The sequence below is a fragment of the Schistocerca serialis genome, unplaced genomic scaffold, assembly GCF_023864345.2.
Source record: "Schistocerca serialis cubense isolate TAMUIC-IGC-003099 unplaced genomic scaffold, iqSchSeri2.2 HiC_scaffold_1261, whole genome shotgun sequence".
NCBI classification, from domain to species: domain Eukaryota; kingdom Metazoa; phylum Arthropoda; class Insecta; order Orthoptera; family Acrididae; genus Schistocerca; species Schistocerca serialis.
The window spans coordinates 4,194,279-4,212,231 of NW_026047471.1; the positions used below are offsets into that span (position 1 = coordinate 4,194,279).

Here is a 17,953-nt window from a genome sequence, read left to right on the forward strand (position 1 = left end):
GGGTTTGCATCAATGCTCTTGATATTCATGTAAGTGGTTCTCCTTTCTCCAAAGGTCTCTTTAATTTTCCTGTAGACAGTATCTATCTTACCTCCTAGTGAGATAAGCCTCTACATCCTTACATTTGTCCTCTAGCCATCCCTGCTTAGCCATTTTGCACTTCCTGTCGATATGATTTTTGAGACGTTTGTATTCCTTTTTGCCTGCTTCATTTACTGCATTGTTATATTTTCTCCTTTCATCAATTAAATTCAATATTTCTTCTGTTACCCAAGGGTTTCTACTAGCCCTCGTCTTTTTACCTACTTGATCCTCTGCTGCCTTCACTACTTCATCCCTCAAAGCTACCCATTCTTCTTCTACCGTATTTATTTCCGCCATTCCTGTCAAATGTTCCCTTATGCTCTCCCTGAAACTCTGCACAACCTCTGGTTTAGTCAGTTTATCCAGGTCCCATCTCCTTAAATTCCCACCTTTTTGCAGTTTCTTCAGTTTTAATCTACAGTTCATAACCAATAGATTGTGGTCAGAGTCCACATCTGCCCCTGGAAGTGTCTTACAATTTAAAACCTGGTTCCTAAATCTCTGTCATACTATTATATAATCTATCTGATACCTTTTAGTATCTCCAGGTTTCTTCCATGTATACAACCTTCTTTCATGATTCTTAAACCAAGTGTTAGCTATGATTAAGTTATGCTCTGTGCAAAATTCTACCAGGCGGCTTCCTCTTTCATTTCTTAGCCCCAATCCATATTCACCTACTACCTTTCCTTCTCTCCCTTTTCCTACTGTCGAATTCCAGTCACCCATGACTATTAAATTTTCATCTTCCTTCACTACCTGAATAATTTCTTTTATCTAATCATACATTTCACCAATTTCTTCATCGTCTGCAGAGCTAGTTGGCATATAAACTTGTACTACTGTTGTAGGCGTGGGCTTCGTGTCTATCTTGCCCACAATAATGCGTTCACTATGCTGTTTGTAGTAGCTTACCGGTACTCCGATTTTTTTATTCACTATTAAACCTACTCCTGCATTACCCCTATTTGATTTTGTATTTATAACACTGTATTCACCTGACCAAAAGTCTTGCTCCTCCTGCCACCGAACTTCACTAATTCTCACTATATCTAACTTTAACCTATCCATTTCCCTTTTTAAATTTTCTAACCTACCTGCCCGGTTAAGGGATCTGAGATTCCACGCTCCGATCCGTAGAACGCCAGTTTTCTTTCTCCTGATAACAACGCCCTCTTGAGTAGTCCCCGCCCGGAGATCCGAATGGAGGACTATTTTACTTCCGGAATATTTTGCCCAAGAGGACGCCATCTGATGTGGACTGACAATGCAGCCAGTCCACAGTGACGGGTAGCCGAAAGAAAGGCACGCGTACACACACGCCGACTGGCGTGAAGTCTGGAACAGGATAACTATTGAATGCTAATAAGAAAAGTATGCAGCTCCTCGAATACTTAACTTTAATTCTTTGTTGGTTTACAACGTTCTTGATGAGACATTTCATACGATAACTCTCAAACTATGTAAGGCTAATGGCGCCTTGCTAGGTCGTCGCCATGGACTTAGCTGAAGGCTATTCTAACTGTCTCTCGGCAAATGAGAGGAAGGCTTCGTCCGTATAGTCGCTAGCAATGTCGTCGTACAACTGGGGCGAGTGCTATCCCGTATCTCGAGACCTGCCTTGTGGTGGCGCTCGGTCTGCGATCACACAGTGGCGACACGCGGGTCCGACATGTACTAAATGGACCGCAGCCGATTTAAGCTACCACCTAGCAAGTGTGGTGTCTGGCGGTGACACCACACCATCATCATTTAATCATACAGTAAAGCTGCATGCCCTCAGGAAAAATTACGGCTCTAATTTCCCCTTGCATTCAGCCGTTCGCAGTACCAGAACAGCAAGGCCGTTTTGGTTAGTGTTACAAGGGCAGATCAATCAATCATCCAGACTGTTGCCCTTGCAACTAATGAAAAGGCTGCTGCCCCTCTTCAGGAACCACACGTTTGTCTGGACTCTCAACAGATACCCCTCCGTTGTCGTTGCACCTACGGTACGGCTATCTGTATCGTTGAAGCACGCAAGACTCCACACCAACGGCAAGGTCCGTGGTTCATAGGGGTAATAAATGATGGAAAAAAGTAGACAGTTATAGTGGTATAGAAAGGAGAGACAATGGCAGTGAGAGAGAAAGAGGACACAGTGGCAGTCGGACATAGTTCACAGCGACAGAAAGGAAAAGAGTGAAGGAGTGAGGTTCAGTAGGAGAGAGATAAAATTTGGAAATTTGTGGTAGGTTCTATGGGGCCAAACTGCTGAGGTCATCGGGACCTAAACTTACACACTACATAATCCTTTACAGTAGCGGGAACCCGACTCTGGAATAACCTCCCTCGTTATGTTAGAGAACTTAAAAACATGACCGGCTTCAAAAAACAGTTAATGACGTATCTACTTAAGCAACAGTAATGCCTTCCTCTGTACATGAGTGCACTTCACCTCATTACTTCCCTCTCTCCCCCACCTTAAACCTCCCTTACCCAAAACTCGCTATACTAGTAAACTTCTACTTTACACACCAAAATATTAATGTACATCTGCACAAACCTTCATTACTATTGCCAATCTTTCTCATGTTTGTCATTATTATTTGATTTTTTTTACTGTTATTATTATTGCTTTCACCATAATCTGTATGTATAGCACCTGATGTAAAAATACTGCCAGCATTTACTTTATTAGGTCTTAGTCATGTTTATCATTATTATTTGATTTTTTGTTTTACTGTTATTATTATTGCTTTTATCATAATCTGTATGTATAGCAACTGTTGTAAAAATACTTCCGCATTTACTTTATTAGGTCTTAGTCACTACTCTTTATTCATATTGTCACTAGAGTAAGCTAATTTTCTCATTTAAACTATGTTCATGATGTAACTCTGATGTGTGAAATGCTGCATGTATGGAACACTGGTCCGATGTAAGAGAGGGCCTGATGGCCCTAATCTGATCAGGTTAAATAAATAAATAAATAAATAATCTAACTTAAACATAGTTACGCTAAGGACTACACACACACAAACACATATGCCCGAGGGAGGATTCGAACCTCCGACGGGGGGAGCCGAGCGGACGGTGACAAGGAGCCTCAGACCGTGCGGCGAGAGAAGTAAAGGGACAGAGTAAGAGGAAGTAGGTGAAAGCGAATGATAATGAGAGACAGAGTCTATAATAATGACAACAAGGAAGAGAGCGATAGTGACAGCAAAAAGAGACAGAAGCAGTGGAAGGAATAAATGAAATAGTAGCAGTAAGAGAGAGCCAGAGGGAGACAGTAACAGTCAGCTGAGACGGTATGAGAAGGACAGAACGAAGAAGATGTGACTGTGAAACAGGGCACAGTCACAGAGAGACACAAAGAGATAATGACAATGAGTTCGGCTCAATGAGTGAGTGAGAATGGGCAGGTGGGAATGGATGAGTATAAGCGACTCACAGCAGTGGGCTAATGGGTGTGCGGGAGTGAGAAGTGAGTTGCGTGTTAAAAAGAGCAGGAATATGTTCGCATGCCAGACTTTTGGTGAAATTTTTAAAGGTGCAGAGGAAGGTAGAATGAGATAGCTGGAACCCCACTTTTCAGTCAATGTCTTTTAATAAACAGGAGCCTATTCGCCTTAATTATGCTCGTATAGAAGAATTTTTCGGCTGGTATTGTACGTATTGTAATTAGAGAAAATTTTTTTACTAACAGTATTTTTCTGTCTGTTTTAGATCTGAAGATGATTGCTAGCACAATCGAAACAAGTCATGTCATTTTATAACCCACGATCTAGACAAATAAAGTTATTTAGAAAATTAAGATCGCTTTTCGACATTGTTGGCCATGTAAGGCCTTAATAACTACACTTGAGGCAAAATCACATCTCAGATCAATGAATGAACTAATAAATTACTCTTTTTTGGTCACTTAGCCCTTTTTTCATTCTTTACTCCTTATTGACGTGTTTCGATCTCAGCATCATCAACTCGTAATGAATACTTACTACACAGTCAATTGTAAACATTCTTCCTTAACATCAGTGGCCAAAATGATGTTACGAAAAAACATTTACAATTAACTAGACAACACAAGAATCGTGGCCCGGCGACAAGCCGCATTTTCATCCACAAAAATTACATAGTTGTTTGGGAACAAGGCCATGAATGCCTGCAAATTGTCTCCAAGTAGCCGAACATAACCATTTGCAGTCAACGATCGGTTCAGTTGGACGAGAGGACGCAGCACATTCCATGTAACCACAACCTACCCCATAATGGAGCCGACACCAGCTTGCATAGTGTCTTCTTGACAACTTCGGTTCATGGCTTCCTGGGGTCTGCACTACACTCGAACCCTACCATCAGCTCTTACCAAATGATCTGACCAGGTCACGGTTTTCTACTCGTATAGGTTCCAACTGATACGGTCACGAGCCAAGGAGAAGCGTTATAGATCATATCGTGTTGTTAGCAAAGACTTTCGCAATCGGTCGTCTGCTACCATAGCCCATTAAAGCCAAATTTTGCAGGTTGTCCTAACGGATACGTTCGTCGTACGTCCTGCATTGATTTCTGCGGTTGTTTCACGCACTGTTGGTTGTCTGCTAGCACTGACAACTCTACCTATACGGCGCTGAATGTCAGTCGTTAACTGAAGGTCATCGGCTACTGTGCTGTCCGTGGTGAGAGATAATACCTGAAATTTGGTATTCTCGACACACTTCTCACATTGTGGATCTCGGAATATTTGATTCCCTAACAATTTCCAAAATGGAATGTCCCGTGCGTGTAGCCCCAACTGTCATTCCGAGTTCAACGCCCGCAAATTTCCGTCGTGCGGTCATAATCCCGTCGGGAAACTTTTCGCATGAATCATCTGAGTGCAAATGAGAGGTCCGCCAATGCACTGCCCTTTTATACCCTTTGTACGCGAAACTACTGCCATCTGTATATGTGTATCTCGCTGTCCCATGACTTTTGTGACCTCAATGTACTGAATGCGCAGAGACCAGTATCGTTGATGTCCCACCGTTCCAGTACCTTAGAGCGTATTGTAAGCTCAGAAATTACGACACCCTGGAGACAAAACATCTTGCAAATCACAAGTCGTTGTGAACAGGTCGATTGCGTCTTCGTATATGTTCGACGCTGTACCTCACATTAATACGATTGCTGCAATTACTCAGATCTGTTGTTGACTGGAGGAATGCTTCATTAACAGAGTCCAGTACGCTTTATTGGACTGCGAATGTTCCACAGGGAAGGAAACGGTGTGCAGTACGACTTCTACGTTAAAATGCGGTGAATAGAAACAATGGAGTGAATAGTAACGACACTTACAGTTGAGTTATTTCCTACGGAGTCGGAAGGCAAATGGGAATATCATTCAAAGACTTGTTTGCCTAGTTTGGTAGTGAACAAATCTAACGAGGAGATTATGAATATCAAACTTGACGACACTACAAGTCGACGTTTTTTGTACTATATGACAAACGTCAGATAGGGTGCTGACTTTGCTTACTTCGAACTTTGTCTGTAAGTACCAATCTAAATGGTGTTGTAAGTACGTGGAAAGCAAATTTGCAATTCCGTTTCACTAAGCAAACGTTTACTTTTGAAGTACACTTCATTTTGACTTGTGTTTCGGCCAATGTGGGGTAGTGTTTCCGTAATTTGTGGGGTGAACAGAAACCGTAATCGTCGCTGTTTCTTCAGAAGAAGGCGAAGAATTTTATGGAAACGAAGAACCATCTGGCATTTTTCTCAATCCAGGAGATTACGCTATGGCCAAAGCATGTGCAAAAAGTTAGCAGTCATTTCGATTTTTCGGTATGAAATTTGTTATTTATATGGTAAAGGTTATGTTGATATTTTTTTTAAAATCATGGCCGACTAAATACGTTTAGTCCAACGGATGAGAAGTCATTTATTATTTAAGGAGATGATGTTCGAAAGCCCTTCATTTCTTCTAGGGGTACGACTTGTAGATTCAAAGACATAATTTTTAAACATGATGTCACTGACTTAAAGTATGAACAAACAAATCAAGTTCATAAATTTAATATTACAACAATGTAAATACAGACATAACTTTGTTTAAAAAACGAGTAGAAACAACAATTCACTCAATATTATTTCCTATTGCATTAAATAAAAATCTTTTTCAAACAGATAAGTTTTGTTTCTTATTCTCCTAGGTCCAAAACAGTTATTGATATGGCCCTATTCACCCCAAAGGCAATAAACAGAAAAAATAATAGCATTAATACTGTTGTACCTATTCATCGCTCTCAGCAGGATGAATAGGAATACGGAGTTTTTATTTTTTGTGTTCTGAAAGCATAAATCAGGTCTCAAATGTAATTACGAGTTTACAATTAGGTACACATAATTTTTCTTCTTATACTTATTTTAAAAATTGTCAATTGAATACTGTTTCTACTCAAACCATTTTACGATAACATTCACAATAGACATAAGCGATTTTCCACATAGGATGAGCAGCACCATAAGTTTACCAGCTGATGGAACTGCACTGGGGAGTATCGTCGTTGTACGAAAGTAAAGAATTGCAGAAAGATATTAACAAAATTTCGACTTGATGATTGTGATAGGCATCTCTCGTCAAACGTGGATAAATGGGTCATATAACAAAAAGATAGAACCTGATCTTATCCAATAATAAGATTAGTGGTGAACTTGAGCACGTTAAACTGAATATGTATCTATGGACAAAACCAAGAAGAGATATTGAATCGGGTGACGACGTAAATCTGTAGTAGGAAAGGCGAATAGAAATCTCTCTCTTTAGTTCTCTGGAAAAATCCACTGCATTCGAGAAAGTAGTACGGTCAATTCTATTGTTCCATTGTTTAGAATCCTTATCAAGTTGGCATGACCACAGACAAAGAACAAATTCTGAGATGCGCTACAAGGATAGTAACAGGTTGGGATATTTTCCATGAATAATAGAGGTGTTGAGGAAATTTAAATGAGATTGCCTGGAAGACAGAAGGCCTAGTTCTCGCTAAACCCTGTTGTGTACCTTTAGGGAATATATATATATATGGATCATGAGAACGAGAGAGAGTACGAGACGTATAAATGCACATAACAGTGATCTGCCTCTGATTCATAAGGCAAATCGAATAGGAAAGAAAATCAATAATACTGGTGCGATGTACCCCCGCCAAGCATTGTACAGTTTCCTCCTGAGTATAAATGTAGTTGATATAGAACTAACATCTCACCATACGAGCAAACCGGACGCCTCTAGCACGGCAGGACCACGGAATTAGTGCCACAGTCTCATTTACTTGAAAATTACGGCCGTGCTGTAGCGCTCGCCGCCACTCTTTTAATGTATGCAAACTCTCTCTCTCCGAATTAAAATACGGGCGGCATTACTTACTACGTAAAATAGTTCCCGCGAGGCCTGAAAGCGACCAGTGTCCGTTTACGTTATATATTTTTTATTACGTCTCAATTTTGCTTTATGTTGCTCTTATTAGTTTGTAACTAATTATTTTTGGATGCCCTGGTAAATTAATTTATCTTTATTGAATACATACCACGTAAAATTTGATGAATAAGAATTGTATTTCACTGGAACAAGTGCCCAGTATACGCGTCTGTAATTGCCACTGCCGACAGCCAATTCCACGGCTCATCAACCCTGTTATCCAGATTTGAATTATTAATGTTGTTTCATCTTTGTGAATTTCAGATTGCTCGATTACGAGAAACTGACGTCGGATAAAGAAATTATAGCCTACTCCTATATTGCAAAAATCAAAAAATCAGAAATATTGAAAAGTTTAATTAATAAAAAATGTTGTTGTGGGTATCTAACACAAACGTTACTGAGAAATTTTAATTTTGTACACATGTTTTAAAAATTGTAGAAGGAGATTAGTTAATTTTCCTCGTTTTTCTTAGTCCGAGAGGGTAACCTCGAGCTCTGAGTATTCCTGAAATTGTCATTACACGAAATTTTAACATTTCCGGTACTCCATTAACACAGAAAGTTGAATTTTACAAATGCTGCAGAGAATTACTAATTTTTCTTTACATGAGTTTCCACTAACAACTGTTTACTAACGATTATTCTTCACATATTTGATAGAAAACAGCAAATATGTTATTATAATTACCAACAATAACGTGAATATGCTCCTTATTGAAAGACTCTGAAAGACGGATTACCAGCTGCGTCATTCTAACTTCCTCAGCACCTTTAAAAATGATGCCAAAACCTTTGGCCTGTGAACGAATTAGCATTCTTTTTAACATGCAACTCACGTCTCACTCCCACAAATTCCCCTAACTGTAGCTCGCTCTCTGATGATTACGGAGATCCTTTACAGAACATTTCTCCATGCTACGTCACTTTGTAAACTACGTTTTGGCATCACCCCAGATTTTATGTGTACAGGTAGGAGAAATTTGCAGCTCCATATCTCGGAAACGCATAAAAACGTCGAGAAAATTTTCAAGTTTGTTCGACATCGGGATCTTAAGAATATGTTGTAAAAACTACATCCATTCACTGTGCGTAGTGATCTTGTATGTTGCGGCTCAGTTTTGGTACGAAAAAGTGGTAAAACGCGCTTTCTTTGGTGTTTCTGTGGTACTGCCAATGAACTAACCGTACCTCTATATGTCCCTAAGACCCACTGTACACCACAATGTGATTTGCTCCATTTGTCTAAGCAGGTAGAAGTGTTAATTAAATGAAACAACAAGTTTACTGTTACCAGTCAATGTCTATTTATCTCCACGACGCTTTTCAAAGATTTAAACCTCCATCATCAGGTGGATTTACGTTTGTTAGTATGACATTTGTGTGTGCTGTGTTACGAATTTTTTGTAGGAACTTGTGGCACTGTCTCAAGCGGTCACAGGTTCCTTTCACTGTCGTAACACACCACATGTACACTGTCATACATGTGATGTGCTACGACAGTAAAAGGAACCTGTGACCACTGGAGACAGTGCCACAAGTTCCTACAAAAAAAAATCGTATTACAACAGACACAAATGTCATACTAATAAATGTAAATCCATCTGATGATGGAAGTTTAAACCTTTGAAACGCGCCGTGGTGATAAATAGACAGTGTCTGGTAACAGTAAACTTGTTCCCAGAATGAGATTTTCACTCTGCAGAGGAGTGTGCGCTGATATGAAACTTCCTGGCAGATTAAAACTGTGTGCCCGACCGAGACTCGAACTCGGGACCTTTGCCTTTCACGGGCAAGTGCTCTACCATCTGAGCTACCGAAGCACGACTCACGCCCGGTACTCACAGCTTTACTTCTGCTGCGAGTACCGGGCGTGAGTCGTGCTTCGGTAGCTCAGATGGTAGAGCACTTGCCCGCGAAAGGCAAAGGTCCCGAGTTCGAGTCTCGGTCGGGCACACAGTTTTAATCTGCCAGGAAGTTTCAGTAAACTGGTTGTTTAGTTTAATGTAAATAACAGTCACGGTAAAGCCTAAACTAAAATGTTTACAATTAAAGGTAGAAGTGTGTAATATTCATACTTTGACCCTGTACTGCAGCATAGTGACACTGAGACGGTCCTTCTGTTGGTATGCAAATGGTCCTTATCCCAAGGGCTGTATAAAGCACTTGACCCTACCTATTTATAACCAATAGAACACGACGTGACAGCCCCGGAAGAATCCCGTTTCCTTATCTATATAAACGATTTGGGAGACAATCTGAGCAGCCGTCTTCGGTTGTTTGCAGATGACACTGTCGTTTATCGACTAATAAAGTCATCAGAAGATCAAAACAAACTGCAAAACGATTTAGAAAAAATATCTGAATGGTGAGAAAAGTGGCAGTTGACCCTAAATAACGAAAAGTGTGACGTCATCCACATGAGTACGAAAAGGAACTCGTTAAACTTCGGTTACACGATAAATCAGTCTAATCTAAAAGTCTTAAATTCAGCTAAATACCTCGGTATTACAATTACGAACAACTTAAATTTGAAAGAACACATAGAAAATGTTGTGGGGAAGGCTAACCAAACGCTGCGTTTTATTGGCAGGACACTTAGAAAATGTAAGACCTACAAAGGAGACTACCAACACTACTCTTGTCCGTCCTCTTTTAGAATACTGCTGCGCGGTGTGGGATCCTTACCAGGTAGGACTGACGGAGTACATCGAAAAAGTTCAAAGAAAGGGAGCACGTTTTGTATTATCGCGAAATATGGGAGAGAGTGTCACAGAAATGATACGGGATTTGGGCTGGTAATCATTAAAAGAAACGTGTTTTTCGTTGGGACGGAATCTTCTCACGAAATTACAGTCACGAACTTTCTCCTCCGAATGCGAAAATATTTTGTTGACACCAACCTACATAGGGCGGAACGATCACCACGATAAAATAAGGGAAATCAGAGCTCGTACGGAAAGATATAGGTGTTTATTCTTTCCGCGCGTTACACGAGATTGGAATATAAAGAGAATTGTGTAGGTGGTTCGATGAACCCTCTGCCAGGCACTTAAATGTGATTTGCAGAGTATCCATGTAGATGTAGATACGCGGCGTTTTGGAACGTATTAAGTAGTACATTCTGTCGCTTGTGTACCGATTATCTACCTGGAGATGAGCTCCATCTATGTCACGAAATATAAAATTGTTTATTTTATACCACAGAAGAGTTATATTTATGAAGCATCCTCTGTGCCTGAAATACATCTGTGTTATACTCTGACGGAAAGAAATCGCAACCAAGAAGGAGTTGGTAGGCGTGTCTCTACATTTGAAACATAAAGTGTATTCAGATTTTGAGCCACCTGCATCAGAATGGCGCTAGTAGCGCCATTACGAGTACGTAAATCAGGTTTGCTTTAAATACACGCCGTAACGGTCGTGAGTGTTTGTTATATCTGAGATTCGACGAGGTGAGTTGATGTTGGCGAAGAATTCCTTCAAGGCTATAAGGACGCCATTATCCGTATCTCAAATGAAAGAGGTCGTGTTATAGGACTATGAGAAGCTGGATATTTCTTTGAAGATATTGCAGAAAGACTTGGCAGGAATGTAGCCACTGTAAATCATTGCTGGCAGAGGTGGTCACGGGAATGTGCGGTCGCAAGAAGACCGGGCTTCGGACGGTCACGTGGCATTATCGAGAGGAGAGATCATCGAGTTCGATGTATGGCTCCGGCGCGTCGTACTGGTACAGCGTCTGCAGCAGCAGTTTGAGCAGCAGTTGGTACCACAATGATATGAAGAACAGCTCCCTGTAGCGTGCCTTACACTGAATGCCAGTTGCGACGGCATTCCAGGCACCTTATTCCAGTGTCAAGTGAGAGATCATTGGAGGGCAGGGTGGAGGTCTGTTCCGTTTTCTGATCAAAGCTGCTTCTACCTTGGTGCCAGTGATGGCCCTGTGTTGGATGCGAAGAGTTCCGTTGAGGTCATGCCACCAACCTATCTACACACTGGACCTATACCTAGATGTATGGTTTGGGGTGCGATTTCGTATGACAGCAGGAGCACTCTCGGGCTTATCCCACGCATCCTGACTACAAATCTGTGCGTCAGTCTGGTAATTACACCTCTTGTGCGGCCATTCACGAACGGCATTCCAGGCACCTTATTCCAAAAGGATAACGCTCACCCACTTGCTGCTGTTGTAACCGAATACGCTCTACAGACTGTCGAAATGTTGCCTCGGCTTGCTCGATCATCAGATTTGTCTCAAATCGAGAAGATATGGGACATCACCGTACAACTACAGCGTCATCCACAAACACATTAACCGCCCCTGTATTGACTGAACAAGTGTAACAGGTATGGAGCTCGATTCCAGAAGCTGACATCCGGCACCTGTACAACACAACCCATGCAGGTCTGCATCCTTGCATTCGACATCCTGGCGGTCACATCAGGTATTAATGTACCAGCATAACACATTTGCAATGGCTTATCTCGTGCTTACGTTAATTATGATATTGCAATATTAACCGCTTAAATATGTCAGCTAGACAAATGTATTCCTGCAATTTCATTGCTCTACATTATTTTTTTGGTATTGCGATTCGCCGCGCGGAGTAGCCGCGCGGTTTGAGGTGCCTTGTCACGAATTGAACGGCCCATCCCGCAGGAGGTTCGAGTCCTCCCTCTTAGCATAAATTAGGTTAAGTTAGTTTAAGTAGTGTGTAAGTCTAGGGACCGATGACCTCAGCAGTTTTGGTCCCTTAGGAATTCACACATATTTGAACATTTTGTATTGCGATTCCTTCCGCCAATGTATTTATAGTGTAATATGATTTGTAATATTTCCAGATATCTTACTTCATTACAGTCTTCCCGTTATTCTCTAAGTGTCAGGTGTGAAACAAGTTATTGGAGCATAAGTTGCGAAAGGTCCTACTTACGATTTTTGAGACCGTATTATCTGACGACACACAGATTCACTTACAGGCTTCACTTTCGCATTGCTTTATTAAAAATTTTTTACCCCCGTGGTCTAGGGATAGCGTCTTTGATCACTAATTAAAACGTCCTCGTGTCCCAGGTTCGAATCGCGTCACTGCGACCGAATACTCCCGGCATAAGAAATCACCCTCACTCTGCCAACAGCCTTATCAAGAGGGCGGAGGAGTGGACAGAAGTTCAGGGCACTCTCTTGTCCTATGAGTGGGAAATTGCCCCTAAAGGTGGTAGAATCAGCAATGATCAACGGCATGAGGATGCAAAAGGCAACGGAAATCACTGCATTAAAGACACGTAACATGTATCCACAGGACGTGTGGCCTGTAATTGAAGAAGTGTCATGATGATGATCTCTCCATTGCCAAAAGATTTCGGAATAGTCCCCCTTCGGATCTCCGGGAGCGTATTGCCAAAGGGCAGGTGACCATGAGAAGAAGACTGAAAAATCAACGAAAGAATAACGTTCCACGAGTCGGGGCATGGAATGTCAGAAGATTGAATATGGTAGCGAAACTAGAAAATCTGAAAAGGGAAATCCAAAGGCTCAATCTAGATATAGTAGGGATCAGGAAAGTGCAATGGAAAGAAGACAACGATTTCTGGTCAGATGAATATAGTGTAATATCAACAGCGGCAGAAAAAGGTATAACGGTAGAGGACTCGTTATGAACGGGAATGTAGGGCAGAGAGTGTGTTACTGTGAACAGTTCAGTGGTAGGGTTGTTCTTATCAGAATCGACAGCAAACCAATACCGTCAACGATACCTCAGTTATACATGCCGACGCCGCAAGCTGAAGATGAAGAGACAAAGAAAGTATATGAAGATATTGAAAGGATAACACGGTATGTAAAGGGAGATGAAAATTTAATAGTCATGGGAGACTGTAATGCAGTTGTAGTGGAAGAAGAAAAGGTTACAGAAAATATGGGCTAGGGACAAGGAATGAGAGAGAAAGACTAATTGAGTTCTGTAATAAAATTCAGCTAGTAATAGCGATTACTGTGTTCAAGAATCACAAGAGGCGGAGGTGTACTTGGAAAGAGTCGGGTCGATACGGAAAGATTTCAGCTAGATTACATCATGGTCAGACAGAGATCCCGAAATCAGATACCGGCTTGTAAGGAGTACCCAGGAGCAGATATAGATTCAGATAACAATACAGTAGTGATGAAGAGTAGACTGAAGTTTAAAACATTAATCAGGAACAATCAATACGCAAATAATCGGGATACGGAAGTACTAAGGAATGACGGATACGCTGTAAGTTCTCTTAGATACGGCAAAAAGGAATAGCTCAGTAGGCAGTAGAGTTGAAGAGGAATTGACATCCCTAAAAAGGGCCATCACAGAAGTTGGAAAGAAAACTATAGGAACAAGGAAGGTAACTGCGAAGAAACCATGGGTAACAGAAGAAATACTCCCGTTGATCAATGGAAGAAGGCTAGAAAAATGTTCCAGGAAACTCATGAATGTAGAAATACAAGTCATTGAGGAATGAAATAAATAGGAAGTGCAGCGAAGCTAAGATGAAATGGCTGCAGAAAAAATGTGAAGGCATCGAAAAGAAATGATTGTCAGAAGGACAGACTCAGCATACACGAAAGTCAAAACAACCTTCGGTGACATTAAAACGGAGGGTGATAAGAGTGCAACGAGAATTCCAGTGTTAAATGCAGAAGAGAGAGCGGATAGGTGGAAAGAATACATTGAAAGCCTCTGTGAGGGGGAAGATTTGATGTGATAGAAGACACAGGAGTCGATTTAGAAGAGATAGGGGTTCCACTATTAGAATAAGAATTTAAAAGTGCTTTCGAGGATTTAAGGTCAAATAAGGCAGGATGAATAGATAAAACTCAATCAGAATTTCTAAAATCATTGGGGGAAGTGGCAACAAAGCAACCACGTTGTATGAGTCCGGAAACATACCATACGACTTTCCAAAAAAATATCGTCGACTCAGTCTTCGGGACTGAGAGACCTGACAAGTGCGAGAATTATTGCAAAATCAGCTAAACAGCTCATACGGCCAAGTTGAAGAATGTAAAAGAAAACTGAGGATGTGCTAGATGACGATCAGTTTGGCTCTAGAAAACGTGAAGACACGAGTGAGGCAATTCTGACGTTGCGACTGATAATGGAAGCAAGACTAAAGAAAAATCAAGACACGTTCATAGAATTTATCGACCTAGAAATAGCGCTCGTCAATGTAAAACGGTGCAAGATGTTATGAGTTCTGAGAAAAAAGGGGTAAGCTGTAGGGAGAGACTGGTAATATACAATATGTACGAAAACCAAGAGGGAATAATAATAGCGGACGACCAAGAACGAAGTGCTCGGATTAAAAATGGTGTAAGACAAGGATGTAGTCATTCGCCCCTGCTGTTCAGTGTGTACATCGAAGAAGCAACGATGGAAATAAAAGAAAGATTCAGGAATGTAATTAAAATTCAAGATGGAAAGGGTATCAATGATACGATTCACTGACGAAATTGCTATCCTGAGTGAAAGTGAAGAAGAATTACATAATCTGCTGAATGGAATGAACAATATAATGAGTACAGAATATAGATTGAGATTAAATAGAATAAATACGAAAGTAATGAGAAGTAGCAGAAATGAGAACAGCATTGATGGTCTCGAAGTAGATGAAGTTAAGGAATACTGCTACCTAGGTACTAAAATAACGAATGACGGACGGATGTTTGGTTCGTGGGGAGCTCAACTTCGTGGTCATCAACGCCCGTACGAAGTCCCAGTTCTTATACAGTCCAATTTTTTACGCAGTCCACTGTCACAAATGATGATGGTGATGATTATGATGATGAAATGATGAGGACAACACAAACCAGTCCAATTTTCTACACAGTCCACTGTCACAAATGATGATGGTGATGATTATGATGATGAAATGATGAGGACAACACAAACATCAAGTCCCCGGCCAGAAAAAATCCCCAACCCGGACGGGAATCGAACCCGGTACTCCGTGGTCCAGAGGCGGCAGCGCTAGCCACAAGATCACGAGCCGCGTGACGGCCGGAGTAAGGATGACGTCAAAAGCATACTAGCAATAGCAAAAGGTCATTCCTGGCCCAGAGAAAATCAAACATAGACCTTAATTTGAGGAAGAAATTTCTGAGACTGGACGCCTAGAGTACAGCATTATATCGTAGTGAAACATGAATTGTGGGGAAAACCGGAACTGAGGAGAATTGAAGCATTTGAAATGTGGTGCTACAGACGAATTTTGAAAGTTAGTTGGACTGATAAGCTAAGAGGAGGTTCTGCGCAGAGTCGGAGAGGAAAAGAATATGTGTAAAACACTGACAAAGAGAAGAGACAAAATGATAGGACATCTGTTAAGACATGAGGGAATGACATTCGTGGTAGCAGAGCTGTAGAGGTCAAAAACTGTAGAGGAATACAGAGAATGGAATATGTCCAGCTAATAATTGAGGACGTAGGTTGCATGTGCTGCTCTGAGATGAAGAGGTTGGCACAGGAGCGGGATTCGTGACGGTCCGCATCAAACCACTCAGAAGACTGATGACAAAAATAAAAAAGGACATATATTAGTTGTGTGTTAGTGAAGTGTTTTTAGTGTTCACATTGTTGACAACCGCAGCTGTGTGTAGTCGTGTTTTGTTTGCTTCCCGTGTCGTTATGCAGTATGATATAAAAACAAACTGCCTTTTATTTAGTTTTGCAGAAGGAGCAGATCCCGTTTATTTAGTTTTGCAGAAGGAGCAGACCTCCAAGAACTCATTAACTAATTAGCCAAAGAAAACATAATTTCCAACAATGACTTAAAGGAGAGACGCAGGTCGTAAGCTAAGGCAAACTTTTTTTTTGTCCATTGACGTTTTAACTTTGTTATGCTCCAATGAAAGCTGTAAGTTCATCATTTCGAAACACTTCAGCGTCCTGTACAATAACTAAACTGTACTTCTCCGATTGACATTTCAGGATGGCATTTGTAGAGCAGGAGAGACTTTCACCAAAAACCAGCTAAAGGCGGCCGTGAACGAGTGCAACGACACGTACTTCTTATCTCAGAGTAAGTACGCTTACAATAATCTAGCTAAAGCTCTTCAGAACCCATAATCTCCCAGCTTAAGGCTAAACGGGATTACTTCCTGCAAATACCATTTTTTTGTGTCACTCTTCCTAGTCTTTTGCTGAGAGCTCCTTCAATTGAAAACAAACTTTCAGAATCCATTTACTATCGGAAATGACACAGAAAGAGCTAAATTATTTTTAACATTAAAAGCACTTATGATGGGGACACAATGAATTGACTAACATAAAGGCCCTACAGAGATTTGGTGATAGACTCTACGTGAATTAGTGTAGACGCTCACAAGATTATTTTTGTGTTACCAATTGCACTACCGGTACGCGCTCCACTGTTCATGTTCGCCTCAAATTTCGGTTGTCCCTTGTTTGTTACCGTACTTTGAAAGCTCAACAGGTGCTCTAGCGGTAGCTTGCAGGAGTGTGGAAGTTACTGAGAGATGTAAGTGACAAATTGTAACTTTTAGTGAATCCCTGAGGTGTGCGCGGATTGTGTTATTGTACTGTAATGTCCGCAGAAAGCAGATATGTTGATCTGAGTTCAAGTCTGTCATACAATTTTAATCTGCAGTAGATCATATAAAACGGTATTTACTCGCTTGTAATCTTTGCAAACCATTCCATAGTATTAAAACGTGCAGTTCACCTTAGAATTTTTGTATAAATGCCAGAGTCTAGCTACACATCAGTGGACCCTAATAGAGGATCCGGCAAAAGCAATCTTTAAATTATAATGCAACAAGTTTTTAAACGTATTAAATATACAGACTAAGCTCCTTTCAGTAAGGAAATTGCGTGTTAGGCTTTAAGGTTATAGTTGTAAAGATAACAGTAGTAATTTTGTTTTACATTACAGAAAGCTGGGACAGCGTGGTCACCACTGGCTCTCTTGACGACGAGAAAGATCTGGTGGCGAAGGTGAGTTTCTCTTTTAGCTGTTTCGTCTGAGAGTCACAGACTAGTGGCCAGCATATTTCACGAATAAACTTGAGGTTTCCTTCTTTTCCAGTGCTTCTTCGAGTGCGTGCTACTGCAGACAGGCGCGGTAAGTGAATAGCAAATGTCTTTTTTTTCTGTTTCTTTTTGCACGAATTCCTTTCCTGTGCCAACTTCTTCATCTCAGAGAAGCACTTGCAGTCTACGTACCCAATTATTTGCTGCATGTATTCCAGTCTCCGTCTTCCTCTACATTTTTTGCCCTATGCAGCTCCCTCTAGTGCTAGGGAAGTCATTAACCGATGCCTTAACGGATGTCCTATCATCCTATCTCTTGTCGTTGTCACTATTTTGCACATATTCTCCTCTCAGATACTGCGCAGAACCTCCTCATTCTCACCTTATCAGTCCATCTAATTTT

At 41.0% G+C, this 17,953-nt stretch overlaps 1 protein-coding gene across 1 annotated transcript in view; it reads left to right on the forward strand.

Annotated features, from left to right (window-relative positions):
- The window catches only part of LOC126438158 (uncharacterized), a 59,222-nt gene that overhangs the window by 16,571 nt on the left and 24,698 nt on the right, over positions 1-17,953 (forward strand). Inside the window, exons 2-4 of the mRNA XM_050090535.1 lie at positions 16,489-16,579; positions 17,453-17,514; positions 17,606-17,641. Coding sequence (XP_049946492.1) covers positions 16,489-16,579; positions 17,453-17,514; positions 17,606-17,641 — 189 coding nt within the window. The remainder of the gene's footprint in view (positions 1-16,488; positions 16,580-17,452; positions 17,515-17,605; positions 17,642-17,953) is intronic.